At 62.6% G+C, this 25,198-nt stretch overlaps 1 protein-coding gene across 3 annotated transcripts in view; it reads right to left on the minus strand.

Annotated features, from left to right (window-relative positions):
• Window positions 1-25,198, minus strand: part of PLXNA1 (plexin A1) — a 50,997-nt gene that overhangs the window by 12,610 nt on the left and 13,189 nt on the right. For 2 of the 3 annotated variants that reach the window (XM_027584336.2, XM_027584334.2), the window contains 19 exons: window positions 17,733-17,873; window positions 16,681-16,781; window positions 16,222-16,345; window positions 15,978-16,131; window positions 15,568-15,667; window positions 13,981-14,095; window positions 11,344-11,544; window positions 8,791-8,887; window positions 8,519-8,712; window positions 8,261-8,412; window positions 8,047-8,167; window positions 7,612-7,748; window positions 6,491-6,658; window positions 5,946-6,039; window positions 5,534-5,773; window positions 5,307-5,450; window positions 4,734-4,968; window positions 2,131-2,273; window positions 198-454 (listed from right to left, as the gene is read on the minus strand). In XM_027584336.2, coding sequence (XP_027440137.1) covers window positions 198-454; window positions 2,131-2,273; window positions 4,734-4,968; window positions 5,307-5,450; window positions 5,534-5,773; window positions 5,946-6,039; window positions 6,491-6,658; window positions 7,612-7,748; window positions 8,047-8,167; window positions 8,261-8,412; window positions 8,519-8,712; window positions 8,791-8,887; window positions 11,344-11,544; window positions 13,981-14,095; window positions 15,568-15,667; window positions 15,978-16,131; window positions 16,222-16,345; window positions 16,681-16,781; window positions 17,733-17,873 — 2,918 coding nt within the window. The remainder of the gene's footprint in view (window positions 1-197; window positions 455-2,130; window positions 2,274-4,733; window positions 4,969-5,306; window positions 5,451-5,533; window positions 5,774-5,945; window positions 6,040-6,490; window positions 6,659-7,611; window positions 7,749-8,046; window positions 8,168-8,260; window positions 8,413-8,518; window positions 8,713-8,790; window positions 8,888-11,343; window positions 11,545-13,980; window positions 14,096-15,567; window positions 15,668-15,977; window positions 16,132-16,221; window positions 16,346-16,680; window positions 16,782-17,732; window positions 17,874-25,198) is intronic. The other variant, XM_027584335.2, reaches the window with a different exon arrangement.

A 25,198-nucleotide genomic window follows, 5' to 3' on the forward strand; every position in this document is an offset into this window, starting at 1 on the left:
CAGGCCCTGCAAGGCACCGCAGGCGTCAGGCGGCTGGGGGCTGCCATGGAGACCCCAGCCCTTGGCCCCAGAGCCAGGCCTCTGAGCTGGACAACTCTGGCTTGGCACCAATGGGCACTGGGTACGGCATGCTCTGGGGTGGGGGCCCCGCACCCGATGCGCCAGCTAGGGTCTGCAGGTCGGAAGTCCAGGCTCACCGCCGCAGCAGCAGCTTGGGGTGGTTCTTGCTCTCTAGGTTCTTCTCGATGAGGTCAGACAGCAGCTGCTTGAGCACCCCCGTGGCATACTCCATCTCGCCCTGCAGCGCCGTCATGATGAGTGAAGCCACATTCCCACGGTCTCGCATGGAGAAGCTGCGCTGGGCCTCCAGCGTGCGGATGAAGGTCAGCAGAAAGTGCTTCTTGGTGAGCAGCTGCCCAAACAGCGTCAGTGACTTCTCCACGTTGGCCTGCACCTGGGGGAGGGGCAGCCCACAGGTGCGCTCAGACCCAGTGGGGCACCCAGCCCCCACATGAGAGGCAGGAAGGGGAAGGCTGAGGGCAGGGCCAGAGAGGAGGCCTTGAAGGCAGGGGACATGTTGCCCTAACAGGTCCCTGGGCCTCAACTGTCCTTGGTAGAACGGATGTGTCCGGGCAGCTACTTGAGTAGCCCACCACAGGCAGGGACGGGGCAGACCAGTGTCAGTGGGAGGTACAGAACGAAGGCCACCCTCTTTGCAGCCAGACACTGGGACCGCCACCTCCTGAAGCCTCGCTCTGGTAGCTAGAAGGAAGCCAAACTCAATGCCCCATCTGCTGGGCACCAGCACAGAACGTCCATGGTCTCACTCTGCACTCACAACAAGAATCACCTTCCCCACTTCACAGGGGACAATAAAGTATCCCCCCACACAGCGGGTATGGGCAGGTAGTCCCAGCATGGCCACCTCCCTCCGCGTGGCCCTGGGCCATCTCCTCCTGCCCAGCATGTTCCCTCACGTTCACAGTGAGGGGGCAAACAAGAATCAGAAGGAGGAGTACTCTGAGTAAAGGTGGACTCCCTCTCTCTCTGCTCACTACCACGTGACATGGAAGTGGGGAGAAGGGGTGGAATGCAGGCATGGCTGGCTCCAGGGCCCCTACTCTCTCTCTTACACACACCAAGGCTTGTCAAAACAGAGGAGATTCCCCACTAGGCCATGCAGAGGCTGCCAGTGCCACTGCTCCCAGCCCAGGCAGACAGGTGACAAGACCCAAGTAGAACACAGTCCCAATTAAGAGAGCCGTCAGGCTGGCACAGCAGAGGACCACATCAGGAAAGAGATGTGACAAGGCATGTGGAGCCCTTGATGTGGCAGCCATCCCCGGGATGAGGAGCTGATGAGCAGCCCAAGGCAGCCCTGGGCCTGAGCCAGAGTGATAGGAAGGCCCATTCCAGCAGAGCTCAAGAGGGACTGTCCCACCGAGAGAGCTGTGACAAGGAGGGGCTCCCCCACATCCAAAATGTGCACAGATGGGATGCCCTCGGCAGGACAGCATGAACGAGCTGACTTGCTGAGCCTCTGACTGTTTCTGGCTGGGCACTGGGCTCCTGGCCTGCCGCTGGGGGCTCCTAGAGGACTTCGGGGCCAGCCCTCTTCCTCTCAGCAAGCTCATGCCAATAGCCTGAGTACTGCCAACACCTCCACAAAGCAAAAGCCCCGCTCCGTGAGGGCCGCCGTGCTGCAACAGCCACACACTCACCCCAAACAGCCACGCAAAGTCCAGCTGAGCCCCCACACCTCCCAGTCCGCACGGCAGTAGCCCCCTGCCCAGTGAGGCTCAGCATCCAGAACCAGCCAGGAGACAGGCCAGGTGAATGTGCACAGGCGGTACACAACGCACTCAAGGCCTCGATAAAATAGAGGCAGGTCCCAGTGAGCCCAGGCTCCAGCCAAGGTGGCTGGCTGGGATGAAGCCCAGCCCCGACCGCAGGCCCCCACCAGGCCCATCTCCCCGCCACTGCAGAAGCACTACAGGGAGCCAAGGGCCCTGCCTCCCAGTGCCCCTCCCAACACGTGTGGGCCATCCCCCGGGGGCCCCAGGCTGCCCGACAGTAACCAGGAGCCCCAGCAGTGGGCAGAGGTCCAGTGAGCCCCAGCCAACAGCCCACCTCCATCTCCTTGAGCACTGGATGGTCCTCGATCCCGGGGAAGAGCACCCGCATGGCGTACGTCCGGTAGTCGAGGAACGGGATGCCGGCACCATCCAGGTCATTGGTCAGCTCGTGGATGTCCGTCTGCAGCTCCGCAAAGGCTGCAGCCAGACGAGGTATCAAGGCAGCTGCCCCCCCAAGCCCTCCCACCCTCAGGGCCAGGCTCCAACTCTGGCTCTGCGGCTCGCTGGCTGGGTAACCTTAAGGAAACCGCTCAGTTCACCCAGTGCTAACACACGGACAAAACCTCTGTCCCTCTGACGTGTCCCAGGATGCACCAGACAACAGCAGAGTAGGTGCTGCGCCCAGGGCCGGGCTGAGAGGGGCTTCCTGCATCTAACGTTGGCACCGGAGGGCAAGGAAACTATGGGTGCTGGCTCCCTCCACCACCCTGGGGTGCACACTGCCCGCCCCGGCTCCCCTGAACCCTCCACTCTGACAACCGCCACACGCAGAGCTCAGACCCGCGGGCCCTCTCCACTGCCCACCCTCCTGAGGGCAGCTCTGCTTCTTTTGGAAACAAAGGCAGGCAGGGCAGGGGCAGGCCTCAACGGAACATTCCAGAGCTGGGAGGTGTCTGCCCTGCAGCGGCCCGAGGGAGGCTCTATCTGATCAGGAGCCAGAGGAACGCAAGGCGGGCTCTGGGGGATGGTTGGCAGGTTTAATTAAGAGCAAGGGCCTTCACCTCATGGGCACCGCTGCCAGGAATCTGGTTATCGCCGCCTGGCCGGCCCTGCAGCACCCACCAGCCTCTGCCCCCCACACTGCGCTGGCAGATAAAGGCACCTTGTGTGCTGGCCGCGGCACACGGCTGTTGTCATCCTGAGGTTCTCCCTGCCCACAGAGCTCCCCATCTAGGCCACCTGACTCCCACCTAAGCCTCACACACCTGCCTGTGTCCCATGGGGCGGGTGGGTCGGTCCAGGACCTTTCAGTTCTCAGACGGGCAAGGGTCCTGACTAAATGGGACACTCTTAAGTCCCGGGGGAGTCACCAACAGCCCAGTGCCCGGCCTGCTGCAGGCATGAGGCCCCCATGCAGCAGTCACCCCCAGGGCCTCAGCTCCCTTTCCCTCATGCCCCAAATAGGAACACTCCCACCACCTGCCTCCCAGAGCTGTGGCCAGCATTCACAAAACGTGTGAGGTTGCTCTTGGCACCTAAGACAGGTCCTTCACCTGTCAATTACCACTAGTGTGGCTCCATCCACCCCTTGTGACCGCCCCCATTTCCCTGATGAGGCGGTAAGCTGGGGGCCACAAGGAGACGGGGGCCATCCCAGGCTGGCCCCCTGCCCAGGTCACACAGCCCTGCGGTACCACCTCACACCAGCCAGAGAAGCAAACCAGGTCTGAGGGTGGCCATCACAGGCCAAGGCTGCTGTCTGCTGCCTAGAGCCCGCGGCACGCACGGCAGCCGCACCCACCCCCTCAAGTGGCCTGCGTGCAGCCCAGGGCCTCCATCCCAGGCCACCAGGGCTCCGTGCAGGCCCTGACCTATGCGCCCACCTCTCTGTGCCCACCCTGCAGCAGTACCCTTGGCTCCTGGGCAGGTCGGGCAGTATCTGCTCTGCCAGGAATGAGCACACTGGTCTCTCTGGGACACGAGGGACAGAGACAGAGTGGCCTCTGTTCCAACTTGGGGCCCACCCCCCTCACCCTTCCTGCAGACATCCGAGTCCACTGCTCACATTTTTCTGACATCTGTGGCCCCTGCCTGTCAGAACCCACCCTATTCTCTGGGGTACCCCCCTCCCGCCCTTGGGGTCTGCCCACTCTCACTCAGGGGCTTCCAGGGGAGCAGGCTTCAGGGAAGGGGGCACGTGACTAGGCGTGGCATCAGCAGTTGGGCAGGGCTGGGACCAGCGGGAAAGCTGAGCTTGCCCCCTGTGCTGGTCCTGGCACCACAGGGAGGGATCGCTGAAGACGCAGCTGAGGGTCTGGCCCAGCCATGCTGGAAGCCAGCTGTGCCCCAGACTTTCCCTGCACAAAAGCCCACCCGACATCTCCCTAATGACCTGGGCTGATTTCCACCACTCACACAGCAGGGTCTTAAGGGACCCAAGCCCCTTTTAGGAGGCTGGGCTGTGGCCTCATTCCCGAGACGGCCCCTCGAAAACAAAGACCAGTATCAGCCAAGGTCTGTACGTACTCAGGGCCTAAAGAAAGGGCCCCCGCTCCTTGGGGCCATGCCTGGCCCTGGAGATGGAATCACCGCACCCATGCTACAGATGAAGAATCTGAGACACAAGGTCATGTGCCCATTCAACGTCCTGCAGCCAAGCAGGGGCACAGATGCAAAGCTCTCTGGCTCCAGAGCCTGTGTCTCAAGTAACACCCATAGGGGCTGTGCTCGCCCAGGGTCCAGCTGCAGGCCTTGGTCAGGGCCTCACCCATATGCCCGAGCCTGAGCATGGCATAGCAAAGGCGTCAGGAAGGTCAAACACCAAGCAGAATCATGGGGAGGACAGGGCCTGGCTCACATGCGGCGACAGCCGAGTAAGCCCCGCTCCCCGTGCTCCCCACTCCCCCACACGGCGTGCCTGCAGCTCTGACGACGCACCTTCCTTGCACTCCAGGGCCACGCGGGACTCCAGGTTGTCCATCTGCAGCTGCAGCCGCTTGAGGGTGCGGTCGGCGTCCCGAGACTTGCGCTTGTAGGCAATGAGTACAGCTACAATGACCAGTAGCAGGAGGCCCCCGCCCCCGCCGATGCCGACGATGGCGGGCAGGGTCAGTAAGCTGTCCGAGTACACCTGCAGCATCCCTGGCGAGAATTCGAAGCCGCCAGCCCGCACCTGTGGGTGGGGGTGCAGGCCAATCAGGAGGCCCCTTGCCCACTGGGAGCTCCGGAGGCCCCTGGTACCATGCCCCTTGAGAATCCCACAGCACTTGCCCCTGGCCTGAGGTGGGCAGAGGGTGGGGATGTGGGGACTCGGCAGGTGCCAGGCCCACCAGGGGGCACCAGGGCCAGGCGAGGGCTGAGCTGGGCTCCCTCTGGGACAGAGGCAAGTCTGGGGCTCAGCCACAGAGTTGGGATTGCCCTGGGTGGGGCAGGGTCAGTGGGTCAAAGGCAGGTGGGGCCCAGGAGACCAGAGCTGGGGCCAGAACATGGATGGGTGGGCCATGGACGCACCGTGACCTTGTGCTGCCCCGTGAGGTTGGGTGACTCGCAGAGCAGCTGGGTCTCTGATACTGTGAGGGCGCAGGGTGTGGAGCCGATGAGCACTGTGTAGTTGAGCCGCGAGTTGCCAGGCGCAGGGGGCAGGAGGTTCCGGCCCTGTGAGGGTGGGGTGAGCCAGACAGTCCCACTGCCCCACAAGCCCCCCATCCTGTGCCCCCACCCAGATCACAGTGGCCCACCTTGAGGATGAGTGGGGAGCTGGGCTTCAGCTCCAAGAGGCCCGTGGGGCTGAGCGGCTCCAGCACAGGGTCCGGGTAATAGAGGAAAGAGGAGGCGTTGAGCACCAGCAGTGCACGCACATCGTCCATGACGAAGCCCAGCTCGTCGGGCCGCTCCCCCAGCTCCGGCGGGCTGCGCGTAGGGTTGTCCACCGATGGGGCCCGGCACACCATGGTGGTGTCGTTGTACACCAGGCAGCTCTGGGGATGTAGGCGTGGATGCTGGGCTGGCTGCTTCCCACATGGAGTCAGGCCCCGGCAGGACCGAGGGGCCGCAGCCTCGCCTGCACATGGGGGCCCCCACCTTCCTTCCCCGGGGTCCACGTCCCCCCCTGCAGTGGCACAAACTGCTAGGGGTCCCACAAGGACTCACGTTCTCCCTCTCGACACCTCCATACTTGGCCCTGATGCGGGGTTCGCGGACGGTGGCCAGGTTGGTGCCCGTGACCGTTAGGAGGGTCCCTCCGCTAGAAGATGGGGTAGGGGATCATGGGGGGAAGTTCTGCCCGGGCCCAGCACATAGGTTGGGCCAGACATGCCAGTCGGTCCCCCGCAAAGACAGCTGACAGGTTAAAATCCCCACGCACCGGACCTCCAATGGCACCAACCACGTCTCAAGGTGGACACGGTCCATCGTCCTGAGAGCTGTGGCTCTGGGCACCTTACTGTGTTCCTTTGATCTTCCTGAGGAGCTCAGCATCCCAGAGTTTAGAGGACAATCTGTTTCCGTGATTGACACGAAAACCGGGTTGTTGCATCCAGGGCACAGTAGCGCTCTGGATCTTTTTCATACACCCGTTTAGATTCTGCTCCCAACCCAGTGTTGAGAAGCAGAAAGAGAGGCAGGTGCAGGAGCGCCACCCTCGGCAGGACAGATGGGGTCATTGGGGCTCAGGACGGGCTGGAGGGGGCACCCACCTGTTGATGCTCCACTCGGGGTCGATCTTCAGGATGGTGGGGTCCTCCGTATAGTTGTACTTCACCTCCGGGTTGGTGAGCTGAGCACGGTTGATGTTGATGACGATGGGGGCGCTGCCAGGGCTCTGCCCAGGGGGCGTCAGACACCGGATCTCTCTGGAATTCCTCCTTGAGAGGCCAGGGGGAACAGTGAGGACACAGGTGGTAGGGCTCGCTTACGAGGTGGGCTAAGCGTCTAGGCTCCATCACAGACAGGTGTGTGGGCAAGTTACTGGACCTCCCCAGGCCTCATCTGCCCACCAATAAAATGGCACTCCAACGGGACCTGCTCCAGGTAGCTGATGACCGTTACAGCCACTTTCCCAACAGCACTTCCGAGGGGCTAAGTGTGTCTCCCAGTGGGCCACACTCAGCACCAACTCTCACTAAGGCAAGTGAGGCACACGCTCTCCATCCCCCTCCCCGCTTCTGTCTCCTGATCTGAAAACGGAGCCAACCCAAGCCTGGCCCATGACGAGGCAGAATGAAGTGGCCAGCATGGAGAGGGCACTTGGTCATCCCCAGCGAGCAGCAGCCAGCCACTGCCTGCACCTGGGTCCCTGTCCCCTCAGCTACTTCAGCACAGCGGAGGCTCCCCAGCCGCCAGGCCCGCTCCTGCAGCAAGGCTGCAAACACCAATAATTAGTCTGATAGCAGATAATTACCGCAGGAAAATATTTAAAGGGCCGTTCCATTATCATCCCTAATCTAAAATTATCCACTTCAAGCCTCAGGGCTTTTGTCAAGATTTCTTTTTTCCCTCTTAAGAATTTTTTTTAAAATACTTGTGTTCCCAAGGGATCCCCCTCACCCCAAAACAGGGCAGTTGTGCCCGCCCCTCAGGTCCAGGCCCTGCCCACCCACCAACCCTGCCTGCCCTGCCCTGCCCACTCTAGGAGGTAGCGTGTCTCTATGGTAACACTCTCCGCCTCTGGTTTCCATAGTGATCACCCCAGCCGGGCTCTCCACACCCCCCCTTGTTTCCTGGGCAACGGGAGGGGGCATGCAGCCATGTGAACCAACCACCACCCAGGGAAGGCAGGCCCTGCCCTGGCCCCCCACTCCCCATCTGCACCCCATACCAGGAGAAGGAACAGGGCCGACCACCAACAGACACAGCCACATCGCTGCCCGCATTCAGGTGGCTGCCCTCGATGCCAATCCAGGTGCCGCCCGAAAGGGGCCCTCGCGCAGGGCTCACCCGGTAGAAGGTTGGCGTCTATGGGAGGAAGGGGCTTGCTTGAGCGGGAGGAAAGGCCTGCCCTTCAGGCCAGAGGCCTGCTTGCACCTCCAGCCGGGCCCCAGGCCCTGTGTGCACACGGGCTCTCATATGCAGCCCACAGTCAGGGCCCAAAGTGTGCAGGAGGGACCTGGAGTGGGGCCTGGAGACAAGGAGGGGAGGGGAGACCAGAACAGAAGTGTTGCACAATGAAGGGACCCACCGAGGACCAGGAGCTCAATCCAGCCCCTGCACAGCTCCCCCTTAGCCACCGGGGGGCGGGGGGAGGGGGGCTTACCACGAAAGTGAAGCGCTTGGGTGACAAGGCCCGGTAGTGGGGGGAACAGTCTCGCACGCACACCTCCACCAGGGCATCATGAGCCCGCACTGTGCTGGCATCCCCAATCTCACAGACGATCCTGCGGGGTGCCAAGGGGCCTCAGTGGGCTGCGGGGTCCAGCCCGGGGGGTCGGGGTGCCCCTGCCCGTCCGCACGGCTCGGGCTGCACTCACTGCTCGGCACTGATGTACTCGCTCTCCACAGGGCTGCACAGCACCTTGCCCACACGCACGCCCAGCCGCACGTCCTCGAAGCGCAGGCCCAGGTTCTCGCCCGTGATGGTGAGCCGTGTGCCCCCCTGCCGCGGGCCCGTCTCGGGAAACAGCTATGGAGAGGCCGGGGCTGGGACACCCGTGCAGTCCGCCGTGGGCTGAGTGGGGCAGGGAGTGGGAGGAGGCCGGGGGCGGGGGGGCCACGGGGGGGCTGCCTACCTTAAGGATCTTGGGGTCGGTGCAGCGGCTGGTGCCATGGCGGGCATGCATCCAGGCGGCGGGCGAGTCGGCGGGGCAGTGGGGACGCAGGGAGCAGCGGCGCTCGGCCACGCACCAGCCACACTCGAAGCGCGGGTCGGCCTTGAGGCAGAGGCCACAGCTCTCCCGCAGGGCCGGGCACTTGTACAGGTGGGCTGCAGGGAGGGGCGCGGTCAGCTCAGCCCGCCCTCAGTGCCCCCTGCCCCCGCAAACCCGACACCCGCCCAGCTCACCCTGAATGTTCTGAGGGTTGTCGATGACGAAGTTGCCATTCCATACCACCGACAGGTTCACGGGCAGGTCGCTGACATCATTGCCCTCATAGGAATACTGTGGGCAGTGGGCAGGCGGGTGGTCACATTGCACAGCCTAGACTCAGGGGTTGCAGGCCACTGTCCAGGGCAGTGGGTCAGAGCCTGCCTACCTCTCCTGGCAACCGCTGGGACTGGCCCCTGGGAGCAGACTCAGCAGGACAGAGTCCAGGGGCTCTGCCTGTCCAAAATGGCATTTCCAATCTGGAGCCGGAAATCCCACAGAGCCCCCACCCACCAGCCAGCCGAGATGGCTAAGCTGTCACACCCAGTTTTGCCTTGGTCTACCACCCCCCAAACACACACACACACATACCACACACACACACACACACCACACACACACACATACACCACACACATACCAAACACACACACACACCACACACACACACACACACACACACACACACCACACACACACACACACACACACACACCACACACACACACACACACCACACACACAACCACATACACACACCACACACACACACCACACACACCACACACACACACACCACACACACACACACCACACACCCACACACACCACACACACACCACACACCCACACACACCACACACACACCACACACACCACACACACACACCACACACACACACACACCACACACACACCACACACACCACACACACACACCACACACACACACACCACACACACCACACACACCACACACACACCACACACACACAACCACACACACACACATACCACACACACACACCACACACACACAACCACATACACACACCACACACACACACACCACACAACCACACACACACACACCACACACACACACACACCACACACACAACCACACACACACACACACCACACACACACACCACACACACACACCACACACACACACACACACACACACACCACACATACCACACACACAGGGCTTCCTTCCTGGTGGCCAGAATCCCTGCTCTCCAGACAAGCCTGTCCCCAGCAGTCCCATGAGGCTCACCCTCCAGGGAGACCCCCCCACCTTCCCCTGCAGTCTGCCCCACCAGGGAACCAGAACTTCCCAACAGGCCCCCATGGCTATTTCTCAGGGATTCTCTAGGAACCTGTTTCTTTGCTGAATGGATTCAGTAATCCCCACACCAGGACTGCCCTGAGGTGTAAGATGTGTGCCCCTGAGCCCTGGGCACAGGCTGCAGGAAGCAGCATCAGGGAGAGCTCTGCCCTCCCACCCCCCGGGCCGGGCTGGGCTCGGGGACAGTACCCTCCCCCGGGGAGCGCGGGCCCAGCACTCCCAGCTGTGTCCCACTTTCTGCAGCTGAGGACCTCCACTCCATCCCAGAGCAATTCATCACTATTTTATCTGCAGGAATTTAATTGGATTCTATCAAATTCCCTGGTACTCCCTTTCCCCTTTCAACATAGTCACAGGAAAGACAAAGGTGGGCTGGGGGGTGGGGAAGTGCAGCATGGAGGGGACAGAGGCCCGGGGACGGCAGAGAAACCGGGCAGTAGAGGCACGGACAGAGAGCTGGAGAGCAAGGAGACAGTGGAAGTGGCCGGGCCGCGGGAGCCAGAGAGAGGCAGCTGGAGGGAGGGACAGATGAGGAGATAGGATGGGAAGGGCAGGACGGGCGGGAAGGTGTGGGGGCCTCTCCAGCCAGGTGCAGGCCACGGGGGCCTGGCCAGGTGGCCGACCTGCCCCCAGGAGGCTGCTGGGACCCCCAACCCGCTCTGCTGGACACCCAAGGTACTGGCCAAGGAGCTGCCACCACCGGCAGGAGGCCACACCTCTGACGAGAGGCCTCTCCCTGGGATTCTCCCCTGAGGACTCTCTTCTGGAACAGTGGGGAAACCAAGGCCTGTCAGCTGCCACAGAGCCTGCTGGGGAGAGCTCGAGGCTGGTCTTAGGACCACCAGCTCGACACCGCTCCCTGCACCCACCAGCGAAGGATGTGGGTCTGCAAGATTGCCATCACTAAACTCACTGGACTTGACCAAAGGCTTTGGAACTGTTACCCTGTCAGATTCCAGACTCCAAACGTGACTGCCCCCCGGCCCTCGGGCAACACCACCAGCTACAGTCACCACACCAGCCACTGGAAACAGTTTCTGGGTCTGGCCATCAGATGCAGAAAAGGAGCTGAGCGCCTGGGCCCTGTGGACTTTGGCCCTCCCGGAAGCACAGGCAAGGCTGGCCCCTGGGCGTCCCGCACACCAGCCTGGCCTCCTTGCCACATCCCACCCCGTCTAAGTAAGTCACCCTGTCCCCCGTCTACGATGTGCTCCCACCAGACATCTGGGTGGCTCTCGGCGTGTCACCCCTGCGGCCCTCTCACCCACACAGCCCGGCCAGGCCGAGGGTGCCTTCTGAGCCGTCCCAGGCACACCTGCCTGTGCGCTGTCTCTGTGCTAAGAGCCACAAGGGTGACCACACATGGGATGCCCGGCACCCCCCAACCCCGCCTCACCGAGGAGTTCTGGCACTGCAGGCTGGAGCTGTTGAAGCGCAGGGCAGTGACACGCGCCGGGCTCCCTGGGATGTGGAAGAGGCACTCGTACCCACGCTGGCCTGACTGTGGCTGTGGCAAGTTGCGGGCGGCCAGAGTGATGGGCTTCACCACGCCCACCGGCACATAGATCTGGGTGGAGGGCAGGATCTGCGGACAGTCCTGGGGGCGACAAGGCTTCGGCTGAAGGGCTGGGCGCCACGAGCATGGTACGCCCTCCCCGCGGCCCCGACCCGTCTGTGCACAGAGCCTTCGAGCATCACAGTGCCCATTTCACACACCGGCCGACTGAGGACCTCAGAAAGAGCCAGCTGGGCTGGAGGTGGGAGGCCTGGATTCTGCACCTGCAGGGCTGTGGCCTCTCCCCCGTGCACTCAAGTGCCCTCCCGGTGCTCTAGGACCCCGCTGTTCGGCCACTGAGGGGGCCCCATCTGGCTGAAAAGGCCCTTGAGGCAGAAGCAGCCACGAGGGGCGCTGGGGCTGGGAGCTCTCAGCTGGGGGCCCAGGGAGCATGTAAAAATAGCCAGAGCTGGGCAGGAAAACAGCCCGGGCCCCCAGGGCCAGCCTCGCGGCAACAATGACTGATGCAACGGCCCAGCTCCCTTGCAGCACGGCCCGCAGCAGTGGCAGGAGGAGAAGGCCCCGTGGGAACTACGCTGAGCTGGGCTTTAAATAGAGATGCTGAAAACAGGCCGTAATCCCCAAGCCCTGCGGCAGCTCCCCAGGCGGGCCTGGGCCCAGGCTGGCTCTACCGAGGTTGTGGGGGCCTGAGGAGGGAGCCCGGGCTGTGGCAGGGCACAGCCAGGCAGGCTGACTGCTAGCTGCTGGGTCTGCAGGGATGCTCCCACCGGGGAGAGGCAGGTGATGAGGAGACATGTACGTAAGGCCGCCTTCCACACATTCAGGGGCTCACACCTACACCACCGCTTCCCTGGCCTTTGAAGAGGTGCCCCGGCCAGCCCCCAAGCCCGGGGATCCTCCTGCTGCCTCCCCAGCCCCTGGCTGCCCCTCCTGGACCCCCAGCAGCCCTGGCTCTTTCTGGCCACCAGGACTTGGCTCCTCTAGCCCCCCAGCCTCATACCTCCCTCTACAGCCTCCTGGCTGCCCAAGAGGCCCCAGTCTCTCTCTCGGGGTGGGGCCTCTGTACCCAGGAGGGGTACCATCTCCGCTGCCCAGGAGGCCCCAGTCTCTCTCTTGGGGTGGGGCCTCTGTACCCGCATCAGGCTGGAGTCTGGCTGAGGCTATGCCTTGGCACCAAGCTCCTCAGGGGCCACACCACAAGATCCAAACCAAAACCAGAGATGGAAAGAAGGGAACCTGAGGGTGAGGAGTTCAAGGCCTTCTGAGCAATGGGACTGGTCAAGTTTGGGCCTGTGTCACACTCCTCAGTAAAGTCCCCATAAAAACCTGGGATTACAGCTGAAGAAGGCAGATCCGTGGGATGGGTCCCTTCCCCAAGCGACCTCCCTGGACCCCAGGACCACCTGCAGCCCAGCCCTGAACGTGCAAACCCCGCAGGAGGGTCCTCACATGCTGCTCCACTGAGGCCCACAATAGCCCTCCCTGAGGTCCCCAGACCCTGGGGTCACTAAGCAGCTTCCTGCTGCCCCATGGCCCCTGCCCACCCTCATGACACCTTTGGCAGGTCCTCCTGTGAGCCACACTCCCGGGGAAGCCTGCTGTCCGTCCCCACACCCTGGCTCTCACACCACCTGCTCACACAGACACCACCCCCCCAAACACCCAAGGTCCCTGCCTACCCCTGGTCTGCCCCCGACTGCTCCCTTGTCCCCTGATGTGTGATGTTACATCAGGGACTGGACAAAGGTCCAGAGGATGATGGTGGAGGCTGGCCAGGGGACGCTCTGTGAGGAATAGCCCGAGGCAGGCTGCATGTCTTCGGCTTCCTCCACACCCCATAGCCAGCAGGACCCACACCCTCCTGCCCTGTCCAACCAACAGGTCTGCTATCCACTGCAAAAGCAAGGGCCCTGGCTTCCAGGCTGGCTCTGGACCCTCAGGCTGTACCTGGGGAGCCCTGCATCCCCACTCCCTGCCTGGCAGGTGCCCAGGTCAGCCTGTCCTGGTTCTGAGAGCCTCGGGTTCTAGGAAAGGTAGCCTGGCTGTTCATAAATAAAGTCAGTGCCTTGCCCAAGCTCTAAAATAATTACTACCTAATTACTATCAATTACTATGCAGTACCCTCAAATGACTCCAAGAACCCACCAGCCGCCCTGCCAGTCAGTCGGAGGATTCCCTCATCCGCACGATGCTGGGCACCGAGACTCCCACGCTGGCCCAGCCAGACACCTCAGGCTCCAGGCTCCCAGCACACGGGGTGGACAGCCCCCCTGCATCGTCCCTCGCACATCCCTCTGGTCTACAGCCCCCAACGAGAGGTCCCGGTCTGAGGCCTTCCCTGAGGGCTACAGAGCAGATCCCGTGACCACCAGCAAACACCACTGACTGGCCTCAGCTCCACATGGCCTCGGAGAACGTCCCTCACACCACAGGCCATTAGGTCAGCATCCCAGCCACCCGTGGGAGCTCTCGGTTCTGCTGCAGCTCGGAACCCCGAGCTCTCTGGGATGGCTGTACCTCAGACACGTTGACGCGGCCCTCTAGAAAGGCGCAGTCGGCGGCGTCGTGGGTGCACACGTGCCGGTACTTGCACCAGTGGCAGGGGAAGGAGCCGTTGACACAGGACAGGCAGCTGCAGGGAGAGGGCAGGGCAGTCAAACTGGGGCCGCCTGTGCCTCCACCCAGTGGCCACACGGGGCCGTGCTAGCTCCCTGCTAGTTCTTCAGCAGCGGATGACAGTGCCACCACAGGGCCTTTGCACTGGCTGCTGCTCCGCCTGCTCAGAGAGGCCCGCCCGGTGCTTCCCTCCCTCCTCACTGCTTTTCTTCCAGACTCTGAATATCTGAAAGCCCACACCAGTGTCCGCTAATAGAACCCTCCCAATAACAAATGTCTAAAATCTATGGTGTCTGCTGGTCACGCCAAGCCACACGTGACAATTAGTGCTGGGAGATGTGTCGGCGCGGATATGGAACTGCATTTCAAATTCTGATCTCAATGAACTTAGGCTTCCATTTAGGAGGCAAGCCATCGCTGCAGGGCCCCGCAGGGCGGTTGCAGACAGCCGCCTCCCCGACAAGAATTCAAGCTCCGCCTGGCAGCGGCTTGGCTGTTCACTCCCCCATGTCCCCAGGGCCTGGACAGGGCCCTTGCTGCGCTCTGGCCTGTGCAACCTCCTGTGGCTGGCACCTTGTCGTCTCTCCAGTGCCTGTGGCCCCCACGTCCCCTGCAGAAAACCATCTCTGACTTTGCAAGGACCTCCCACCCTGCCGGCCACCCTGCTTCTCCAGAGACCTTCCGTCCCCTCTGGCTCTGAAGAGCTGCCCCCTACTCCAAAAACCCCAGCCCGCCCTGGGCGGAGCGGTGAAGCCGGCTAATACTAATACTGACACCCGGGCCCTCCGTGGGCACCACAAAGAACCAGGATGGAGTCAGTCTGCAGGTCAACAAACGAAGCCACAGCTGAAAACCAGCTGCCTCCAGCTCCATGGCTGGACCATACCACCTGCGTGGGCCTCCCCACCGCCCCCCACACCCCGCGCTCGCCTTCCAGCCTGGGTCCCCTCCAGGTCAGGCTTGGGGCCACGCCCAGGGCCCGAGCTTAGGGCAGGACACACAGCAGGTCCCTGGCTTCTCCCGTTCTTCCTCTGAGGCCCCATGGCAAGCACACCAGGGCAGCAGCAGGGACAGCTCCCACCCCCAGCTCTCTGTGCCCCCAGCGCCCCCCTCCACCACCAGAGAGGACCTGGACCACTCTCTGTCCCTGAGCGGCAGGGACCTGTCCCGAGCGGCCCGCCCTGGCCCACGGCTTGGCCATCTCCTGCACGGGTGACAAAACAGCTTCCCTCAGAGCTCCCTGCCTCACTCTGGGGCCTGCAGACCACTGCCCACACCTCAGCAGCTTGTGGGAGGCTGGGGAGACTCTCTTCATTTGATTCGTGTCCCTCACTCCCTTAGCCTGCCCTCTCTGGCTTCTCTCCACCTGGCCCGTCTGCTGGGGAGCGGTTCTTACACAGGCCTCCCCTCCCGCCCTGAGCACGTGGCCGCACAGCGCCACACCCTGTCCTGCTGCGAGTGCCGGGGCAGGAGGGCCAGGACACTCACGACTGGTGGACACTGCAGTTGTAGAAGACAAAGTCCACGGACGCAAACTTCTTGCCCGTCTCCTTGGACTTCAGGTAAAGCTTGACCACCCGCTGGTCTCCTGAAAAAGCAGCACGGGCCCAAGTCACCAGGGCCACCCGGGGCCACGGAACCCAGGACTGCCAGCCAGGAGCAGGGACGGGCCTCATCAAGGACCTTCCCTGCCACCACGTGCACAGCCCCTCACCGAACCCGTGCCCCTCAGACCCCACGGGCCTCTAAGCATGCTGGGCAGGCACCTGCGGTCCCCACCCCCAGAGCAGGCATATGCTTCTTCCCCTGCCACCCTACAGGAAATGTGTGACGCCCCTTCCCTGACCAACAGGATGGCTCCAGAAGCTGCTCCAGCCCCAGGCCATGGCGGGACTCACCCTGGCCTCGCGTGATGGGTGCCACCTCCCGCACGGAGGGTGAGCGGCAGTGGATCCGACCGTCCTCCAGGATGCTCTCAGACTCGGTGAAGTCCTCGAAGGAGCAGTTGACGCCAGCCGAGAGGTCGGGCACGTTCCAGGCCTGCAGCACAAGCTGGGGTCCCCAAGGCAGGAGGTGAGCAGGTACCCCACCCCCCTCCGCCGGGCCGATCACCCGCCCCCACCCCTGGGCAGCTGTGCTCACCGGGACCTGAGACATGGTGACCGACACGTTGCGAGGCTGCACTGTCAGCTGCACGCACTGCAGCAGGTCCGAGGCGAAGCGCTGGGGCTCGTTGGCCCGCTCACAGGCATCCTGCCGGGAGCAGCTGCGGGCGGAGAGTGCTGCGGCTGGGCGTGGCAGAGGCGGCCAGAGGGAAGCCCCGAGCCCACCAGCCCCTGCTCAGCAGGGTCGTCACCCGCACTTGGGGGAGCCCAGCAGCTTTACCCTGTACCCCGTCTTTACCGGGGTGAAGGTGGGCAGGCCATCACTCAGCCAGTCCCGGGAAACTGCCAAACGCAGAGCACCTCACCCAAGGGTGACCTGGAGGCGCTCCAGGGGGAGCCATGACTGCCCAATGTGCACAGGGCGGCCACGTGGGGCTCTCTCAGGTCTGAGACTGCCAGGGCCCTCCGGCCCACCCTGCACCCCACCCAGACTCACATGCTGTGCAGGACGCACCAGCCGCAATGGGGGTCCCGTGACCCCAGGCACAGCTCGCATGACGCATACTGCACACAGCTCTCCACAGGCACCCGTGTCACCTGGCAGGATGGGGACCTCAGCATCAGGCCCCCACAAGGCCCATTCCAGAGACCCTGGCCAGCCTCACCTCCCCACTGCCACCTGTGTCCCTTGAACCCAGTCCTGTTTCCATACATGAGGGGAGCCCCCATCTCGGGCCTTTCTCCAGCATGGTCCTGTGACCCTAACTTGGCCACGTCAGGCCAAACGGGCCGGGTCTCTCCCCTGGGAGGCAGTGGCCGGGAGGCAGTAAGCTGGTGTAGGAGAGCTACGCAGAGGAGAACTGACAGCTCCAGCCAGAGTCACTCTCCCATCTGTCTGGACTCTGAGTTCCCCAGGGGAGCATGGGCTCGTCAGCCCCAATCCTGAACAAAGAGGCAGGCTGGGCCCTGCTTACCCTGACCTTGCCTGCTTGGCCCTGAGACCCTCCAAGAGGTGGAATAACCTGACGGCTGGGGCAGGGGCAGAGGAGAAACAACAGCTGGCACAGAAGGGAGGCTTGGCCTCCCCAAGCCTATCCTGGCCTGCCCCACCTACCCCCGTTCTTGGCTATCATGGGGTCACCAGCTTGAGAAGGGAAGAGGCTGGCTCCAAGCAGGCAGGCCAGGAACACAAATGGATGGCCTTGACGAGAGGGGCCAGGCCAGGCACCGACCCCATGGAGGCAGCTGCCTGAAGCCACCATTGGGCAGATGGGGCCAGGGCCATGCAGGGCCTCAGGCCAAGAACTCAGGGCCCCAGATGTATACTCTCAGCCCTCAAATGACATCAATATTCTGATAAAACTTACTCAAATATCTATTCCTGAGAACATGCAACTGTTCAGGGAGGGAGTGGGAATTCCAAGTCTGACCGGGGAAAATCTGGAGCCAGTAGGGACAGAGTGGGCCAATGATAGCCATGCCCAGCTTCCTAAGGGTAGCATCCCACCCCCTGAACCCACCCCACATGTCTGGCAGTGGGTCACCCACCTGCTTCTCCGTCATAGCATAGAGATACTGGCGGTCGGGGCTGAGGACCAGGTCACGCAGGATGGGGCTGCTCTCTTGGGCCACCACACTCTCATAGGCCAGGGCTGGCCGGCCGCCGGGGTTTGCCAGGTCCACCAGGATCTGCGGCAGCGAGGGGCCTAAGTGGAGCTGTGCCGGTGCCTTTGTGCCCCAGCCCCACACCTACTTAAGGGCAGGGGTCTAGAGCCCCTCCCCTGGCTGACGCTCCCCAGCCCTGCAAGAACAAGGCCGAGGCCTCCACCCACCACAAGGAGGCTGCGTAGGACAAACCGTGGCCCACAGGTGGGTCCTGACTTAGCCCCTTCACCAGTCAACAGAGGCCATGGGGACAACCACGAGAACCACCACCCATCACCAGCTGTACAGCCAAGCCCAGCACAAGGGCGGCGGGAGCCCCTGGCAGGTGCCCCACCATCCCTGGGGCCAGGCTGGGTGCCCCGGAGGAAGGGATATTTATGCAGAGGTTGGGAAGGAATGACGAGACAGCAGGGGCCTTCGGGGAAAGGGAGATGTCCAGCATGGCTGAGAAGTGAAACTAGGAGACTCCAGGGCAGGGACGCAGCATGGGAGTGAGGGGCCAAGCCAAGGTCCCGGAGTGGGGTACACCCCCGCAAGAAGGCAGGAGGGCAGGCGTCTCATCAGCATGGAAATATATTCCAGATCCCAAACAAACCGGGCGTTAATTATCCAGCTCTTCTCTGCAGCTTGCAATGCTGGAAGTATTTTTAGTTGCTTTTACCAAACAAATGTATTTAATTAACAGAGAGACCCAGGGGGCTTTCCAGAGATGGGACTCATGGGGCAGCGTCTGTCCAGCTCAGCCAGTCCTGGGCAAGCTCCGGGGGCAGAAGGTAGCGGGGCCCTGCTCAGTCAGGCCCACCCTCTCCGGCTGTAACCGAGGGGCTGGGCCCACCTCTCCCCCTCCGCCTGGGGCCAGGGCTCAGGCCAGGGCTCGGCCCAGCACCCCTCCTTTGTGCCCCCACACTGGCAGGACAGGGCAGGTCTCACTGGCTGGAGTGGGCCACGAGGTAGCGAGGGCGGCCAGCCAGGGTGGGGCGCTGTGTCTCTGGGCCAGAGGCTGCGGCCGCAGGAGAGGGGGAGGGCCGCATTCCTGAGAGCCCAAGGCCACCCCCCACATCCGCTCAGCTGCCTCCCTGGCCGGGCAGGCAAGCTTAAGTCAAACCAGACCCGGAAGAGCGGAGCCCTGAGCTGGGCAGGGGGAGGCAGCCACGGGCTGGGCCTAGAGCTGCCCAAGTGGCTTGGGCCCACGGCCTACAGAAGAAGGGGTGCCAGGTGAGGGGCCACAGCAGCCCAGGCTCAGCGCCCCCGCGGGTGGGTGTGTACAGGACCCCAACCCATACCCAGCCAGCTCCACAGAAATCCTGCCCTGCTGGGCTGAGCAGCCAGAGGACAGTTGTTGCTCACAGGGGGCCCTCAGGTCCTCAAGCTGGCAGGCCCAGGCCAACATCAGCCATGGGAGGGGTCAGGGAGGCCAGAGGTACAGCCTCTGGACCCACGCTGCCTGGGCCCAAGCCCCGGCTCAGACAACCCCAGCTGTGCAACCGAGGTGGGGTGCTGACCCGCTCTCTGCCTCAGTTTCCCTAGCTGTGAAATGGGGAGTGACAGACACCACTCCCCACGCCAAAGCTACTCTGAAAATTAAATAAGGACCTAGCCAGTGAGCCAAGAAAAGGGGACACAGGGTGACTGAGCCCCACGGCAATCCCCAACCCCCCAGCAGCCACCCACCCAGGCCTGGCAAGGCCAGCCTGCGCTAGGGCCAGGAAGCAGAGGACAAGAAGGGCAGGAGGGCAGGGCAGGGCCAGGGTGCAGGCCAGGACACCAGCGGGACCCAAGTCTCCAGACCCAGTCTCCACTCAACTGACGCAAATCAGGACTCTGAATTTCTCCCAGAGCCCTGCCCTACGCCCATGCCCCCCGCCTGCGGGTACCTCTAGCAGCCGCCCAGAAGCCCAGGCCCAACCCCAGCCCTCCCAGGACCAGACCCCCTCCCCCAGTGCCCGAGCGTAGCCCCTCACAACCAGATGCCTGAGACTTCTGCCCCCAAGGCCTTGACAGCCAGGCCTGACAGACCTCAGCCCCTTACATGCACGGGGCGCTCAGGAAGTGTCTGCTCAACAGGGACACTTGAGGGGCCCCAGACTCTCCGACCCTGACGACCAGGGGTCATGTGGTACTCAATCTGACCACCCCCCTCAACCAGGCCTGCCTTCCCCCTCCCTGCTGAGGGCTGAGGGCATGGGCTGGGCGGTGGATATCACATCAAGGGCCACCCACAACCCCGGAGGGCCCAAGGGAGATATTCTAGGGAAGGGCGCATCCAGGGGGCATACTAGCTCTGAGGCACAGAACAGGGCAGGCAGAGAGCAGACCCTCTTCCCAGGGTCCTGGGGAAAGCAGGAGGGGAGGCAGGCCAGACGCAGACTCTGAAAAGCCCTGCCCCTGGGCCGGCAGCATGCCGACTCCAACAGGTGGCCCCCAACAGCTGTGGTGGGGAGCAGGCACGTCCAGCTGTCTGTCCACCATGCATCCATCTGTCCACCCACCTGCCCAGCACTGGGCAACCCTGGTCCTTACACACACATAAGCAGGCCCCAAGGAGACAGGGCATTTCTGGAGTGCAGAGAGTGAGTGGGGGTGTCAGGGAGGCAGGGCCAGCAGGCCAGTGGGTGGATGTGATGTGGGTGACAGGCCCCATGCTGCGCACTGAGCAGCCATGGTCCAGGTTCAGCAGGGCTCCTGCGTGCACACATGTGACTGTCAGATGGGGTGGAAGATGTCCAATCCACGTATGGCTTGTGCTCAGGATATGCCTGCTAGTTCCCAGCTAGTTTTCGGGCTGCAGGGCCTGTGTCGCACAGACAAGTAAACTGAGACTTGCGAGGACCTGCCAGAGGAACCCAGGGCCCTGGGCCGCCAACCTGCACCTGCGGACAGAGTCTGCTCCCAAAGTGGGAGGGACACAGCACGCCGCCAGGAAGGCATTCCAGGGAGAAGGGGCGTGCAGAGCGGGCACAGGGCCAGGCTGCTGGCAGGACGGCAGGACACATGCCACCAGCAGCGCACGTGCTGACGCCACTCGTCGGCGCACAGCTGTCCGGTCGAGGGCCACCCACCTGGGGATGGCCCACCCTGGGGCAGCTGGACTTACAGAGCATGCAGATTTCCGGCATCCCCTGGTATCTGCCCTCCCACCTCCAGCTGTCACCTCTGTGCTCTGCAAACCTTGTCCCAAAGACCACTAGAACTTTCCACAACTAGCCACAACCACCTTCCCTCCCACATCCCACCACAGAAAAACCTCAGGACTCAAACCCAGCTCTGTCCTTCTGCTATGGTGCCCTTCCCAACACCTGCCGAGAAAGGACCCCTCCTCCCCCTGCCCAGATGGCTGGAGTGGAGGTGTCCAGTCTCCCAGGACATGCCTGCTGGGCTGCACCAGGCCCAGGCACCCACCCACCCCTGGCTCTGACCCAGAGGGAAACAGCCACCCCCACCCAGCCTCTGGCCCAGCCCTCCGGCTCCACCCACTTCTCCAACCCTGGGGTTTTTCCCTGCCCCTCTGCACATGAGGGAGTCCCCTGCATTCTGAGCTGTCAGCACCCCCAGCAAACTCTTGGTGCCAGGGCCCAAACACTGTGGGCCACAAACCTACCACCACCATGAGGCACCACCTGCCCCTTCCCACAGATAGGCCAGGGAGCAGGTTCATCCCTTCCCCCCAGGCCAGCAGGTCCCAGGGGCCCGGGACACACCGGCGCAGGGGAGTCCTGCAAAGAGAGCCCGGTGCAGGGCCAAGTGGAGGCGGCCAGTGGCAGGTGGGCAGCCCCTGGCCCTGGAGGCCCAAGCCCCAGGCTGGCCCAGCCGGCTGCCCCTGCACCCATCACCGCGTGGCTCTCGCCAACTGCTGCGGCCCGGCCAGGTCAGCTGTCCGTCCAGCCCAGAGCCAACAAAGAGCCCATTCTCTGGGCTGAGGGCGGGCAGGGGCACCGGGAGGATGTCTGGGCCATGCAGGCTGCTTGCCAAGGCCGGCACGCGCCCTAGCCCTGGCCAGGGTGGGGAGAGAGTTCCCTCCACTGCGTACCCCAAGATAACAGCCCTCGTGTCCCTATCTGTGGAATGGGGGTTCACTGACAGCAGGAGGACAGGACCTGAAGTGGTGCAAGAGGCTGAAGCAGGTTACGGGGCTGAGACCCCCGAGGGGTCTCCCTCCTCCAGTACATATAGCTGCCAAGCCTGTTCCCAGGCCCCTAGGCAGCAAAGCAGTACTGGGAGAGGCTGCGTGAGGGGCAGGAGCCTCTTTCACTCTATCCTTGAAGGAGCCCACCCTCTCCTCTCCTTCCTGGTCAGGGGCCTGTGGCTGAGGCCCTGGTGAACCCAGCTCATGGGCCCCTCTTCACCCCCTCACAAGCTGCCACAGGATTTCCCCCTCCTCTGGCTGGGGGCAGGTTCCAGGCCCCTTCCTGGGACCATTCTCAGAAAGGCCAGGAGGAATTTGATACTGGAAAAGCAATTAACAATTTCCTCTTGGCAGTACTTGGGTAATTAAAACATGATTTGCAGGAGGCCCAGTGGCTGTAATTGGGCCAAACACACCTGGCGAGATTGGGGGGAGGGTCCCAGGAATCTTGTCTTTTCCAAGCCTAGCCCTCAACATGGAGAAAAGTAGACACCAACCAACATAAACAATGGTCCTCCTTGACCTTTGGTCTCCTCCTGTGCCAATAGAAATCCATCTCACAGGGCTGTGTGAGAGTTCAGAAGCTCACGGTTCCAATAGTAGGGGAAGGAAGACTGTTTGGAAGCTGCTTGGAAACTGGGCCCCCAAGGCTAGATGCTGCTGTGGGGAGCTGGGCATGGAGGGGCACAGCTGCCCTGGGGGATCTGCCTCACTGCCGTGAAGGCCACACAAAGCTGGGCACAAGGCAACATAGATCACACAGCCTTCCCTCACACGTCTCTGACCGGGACTGTCCTCAGCGGGGACGTGGCCAGAGAGCCCTCTACAGCCTGAGACTTAACGAGCCCCGGGCCAGACCCTGTGGCAGGCAGCAGTGACCATCCAGCTGATGCCCTTGTCTCAAACCCAAGCTGATGCCCTTGTCTCAAACCACTGCCCACCTTCCCATCCATGACCCATGTCAGCCACGCGACTCCCACCCACTCGGTCCCCCAACGTGAGCAGGTAGATGTAAGCCCCTTTGACTTTCCTGAATCCCCCACAGTCCTCTGGCTCCCTGCCCCTAACCAGGCCAGACCTCTGAAGCTTCTCCCAGAATCCTGCAGGCCATGTCCCTGCCCCCACGATGCTGAGCACCACAGGGTCACCAGTGAACAGTCCACCACAGGCATGTCCACCGCAGGATAAGGGGTGGTCAGGGCAGTACAGGCAGCTTCTGCTACCTCAGCAAGCATGAGAGCACCTCTGAGCTTTGGCCCTACTGTTCCTTCCACAACGCCCTTCCTGGCAGACTCCCCAGCTGGGCTGTTCTGTTCTAGTCTCTGTACCCATCTTGCTGTGATGCCAGGAGCTCTCACACCCTGACCCCCGAGAGGGCAGGTCCTAGAGGTCGGGGTCCTGTCTGCCCATGGGAAGGGGAACTATGCGTTGCAGACAATACTCTTGGGCCCTCAGGAGGCCACCCCCAAACCTAGGCACACACAGGACTGGGCACAGGGCAGCCCACTGCTAGCCCGCACCCGAGAGCGTCATTCTTGTTCAAGTTGCCTAGGTGTCCCTGCTCGGGCTAAGGTCTGATGAGCCAGACCCCACAGGGAGGCGGGACCCTCCATGCCTGCCTCCGGGCCACCGCTGGCTGCCATAGGATGCAAAGAAGCAATGCTCGCGTGGCATGGCTCTGGGACAAAGGGCTGAGATGTCAACAGACAGACCCGTGGGGGAATGAGACGTCCCTGTGCCCTTCTGGCGCCACCTACCACGGCCAGCCATGCCCAGGAGAACCAGAAAAGTGTAACAAGTCCTCTGTAGGACACACGGACATCCCTAAGACACCATGCAATACCACCCACAGGTTCCAGGGACCACGTCCTTGGCAGGCAGGGTAGTGCACCCATGGGCCCCTCAGGCATGGCAACTAAGATACACAGGAAGCAGGCAGCAGGGACCCCTCTGCTCTCCACCAACAACTCTCTGGGGGTCGGAACCCCACCAGCACCCAGTAGCCTGCCATAAACACGGCCGGATGCGGATCAACCACTCTGTCAGGTGCAACCACACTCGATCCGGGAGATGGCAACACAGGCAGCCCTTGAGATTCAGGACAGAGAGATCAGAGGGGCCCAGCCGCCCCCCTCCCAGGGAGAAAGCCAGCAGAAATGCAGCCCTGCACATACCGGAAGTGTGCACAGCACGTGCACGGCAGCACCGCCCACCACAGACCCGTGGGAAACATGGCCGCACCGGCCCACAGCAGAAGGACCCCGCGCATGCATGTCTGTGACACACACCGTCGTCATGACCGAGAACCAACCAGCTGCCCACCGCGGCAGGGCCAAGCCTCACAAATAGCAATGAGAAAGAAAGAAACACAGATGACACGCTGCATGCCCCACGAAAAGCCCCCACCCAGCAAAACAGCCCTTGAGATGGACGTCACCCACTCAAGTGATCCTTCGGAAAGGGGGTGCCTCCCAGGGCCAGGGGGCCTGCTGCACTCTGTGTGACAGGCCCCGGGCTACACGGCCACAGCTGTGCACTGTCCTGTGGGCACGTCCTATTTCAGAATGGACGTTGGTCATACACCAGCCGCATGCAGGATGCTGGGAACCCCCTGCCCCACCCCTGCCATGCTACAGGGTGCTGCCTGCATGTGCTCAGGGCCACGGTTCAGCACGACAAGAACGTCTGCAGGTGCACAGCCACCAGGGGTGCAGGCTGCCCCTTGGAGCTTCTGCGGGTCTCTAGAGAGCAGGTCACTAGGAGTCGAGGGCATCCCCCCTCCCCCCACACATACATGAGATGCAAATCCATGGAACCATGGGCAGTAAAATGGGAGGTGGTGACACTCCTTGTGGCTCAGGGGTTGGGGGGCTAGGGGCCTGGTCCTGCCCAGCGTCTCTCTCAAGGCCACCATCCTGCCCCAGCCCCACAGGGGCTCCCCAGCCCACCTCCTGCACAGACCTGGGCTCACGGAGCAGGGACCCCTGCTGGATGCATGGAGCAGGCTTTCGCCCAGGACAGAGAGGCCCTGGTGCAGGGACTCTGAGAAGAGGCTACCAGCCGCTCTCAACAGGTTTTGGAAACACTACTGGACTCTGAATTTCGACATCCTATGAGGAATGGGAGTGCTGGGGGGAATGGGAAAAGCGTCCAAAGGGAACTTCTAGAGCCGTGACGGCCAATGGAGGGTAAGAGGTCTCCCTGTCCCTGGCAGCCCAGGCCCAGA

The sequence above is a fragment of the Zalophus californianus genome, chromosome 1 (assembly GCF_009762305.2).
Source record: "Zalophus californianus isolate mZalCal1 chromosome 1, mZalCal1.pri.v2, whole genome shotgun sequence".
Classification (NCBI taxonomy): domain Eukaryota; kingdom Metazoa; phylum Chordata; class Mammalia; order Carnivora; family Otariidae; genus Zalophus; species Zalophus californianus.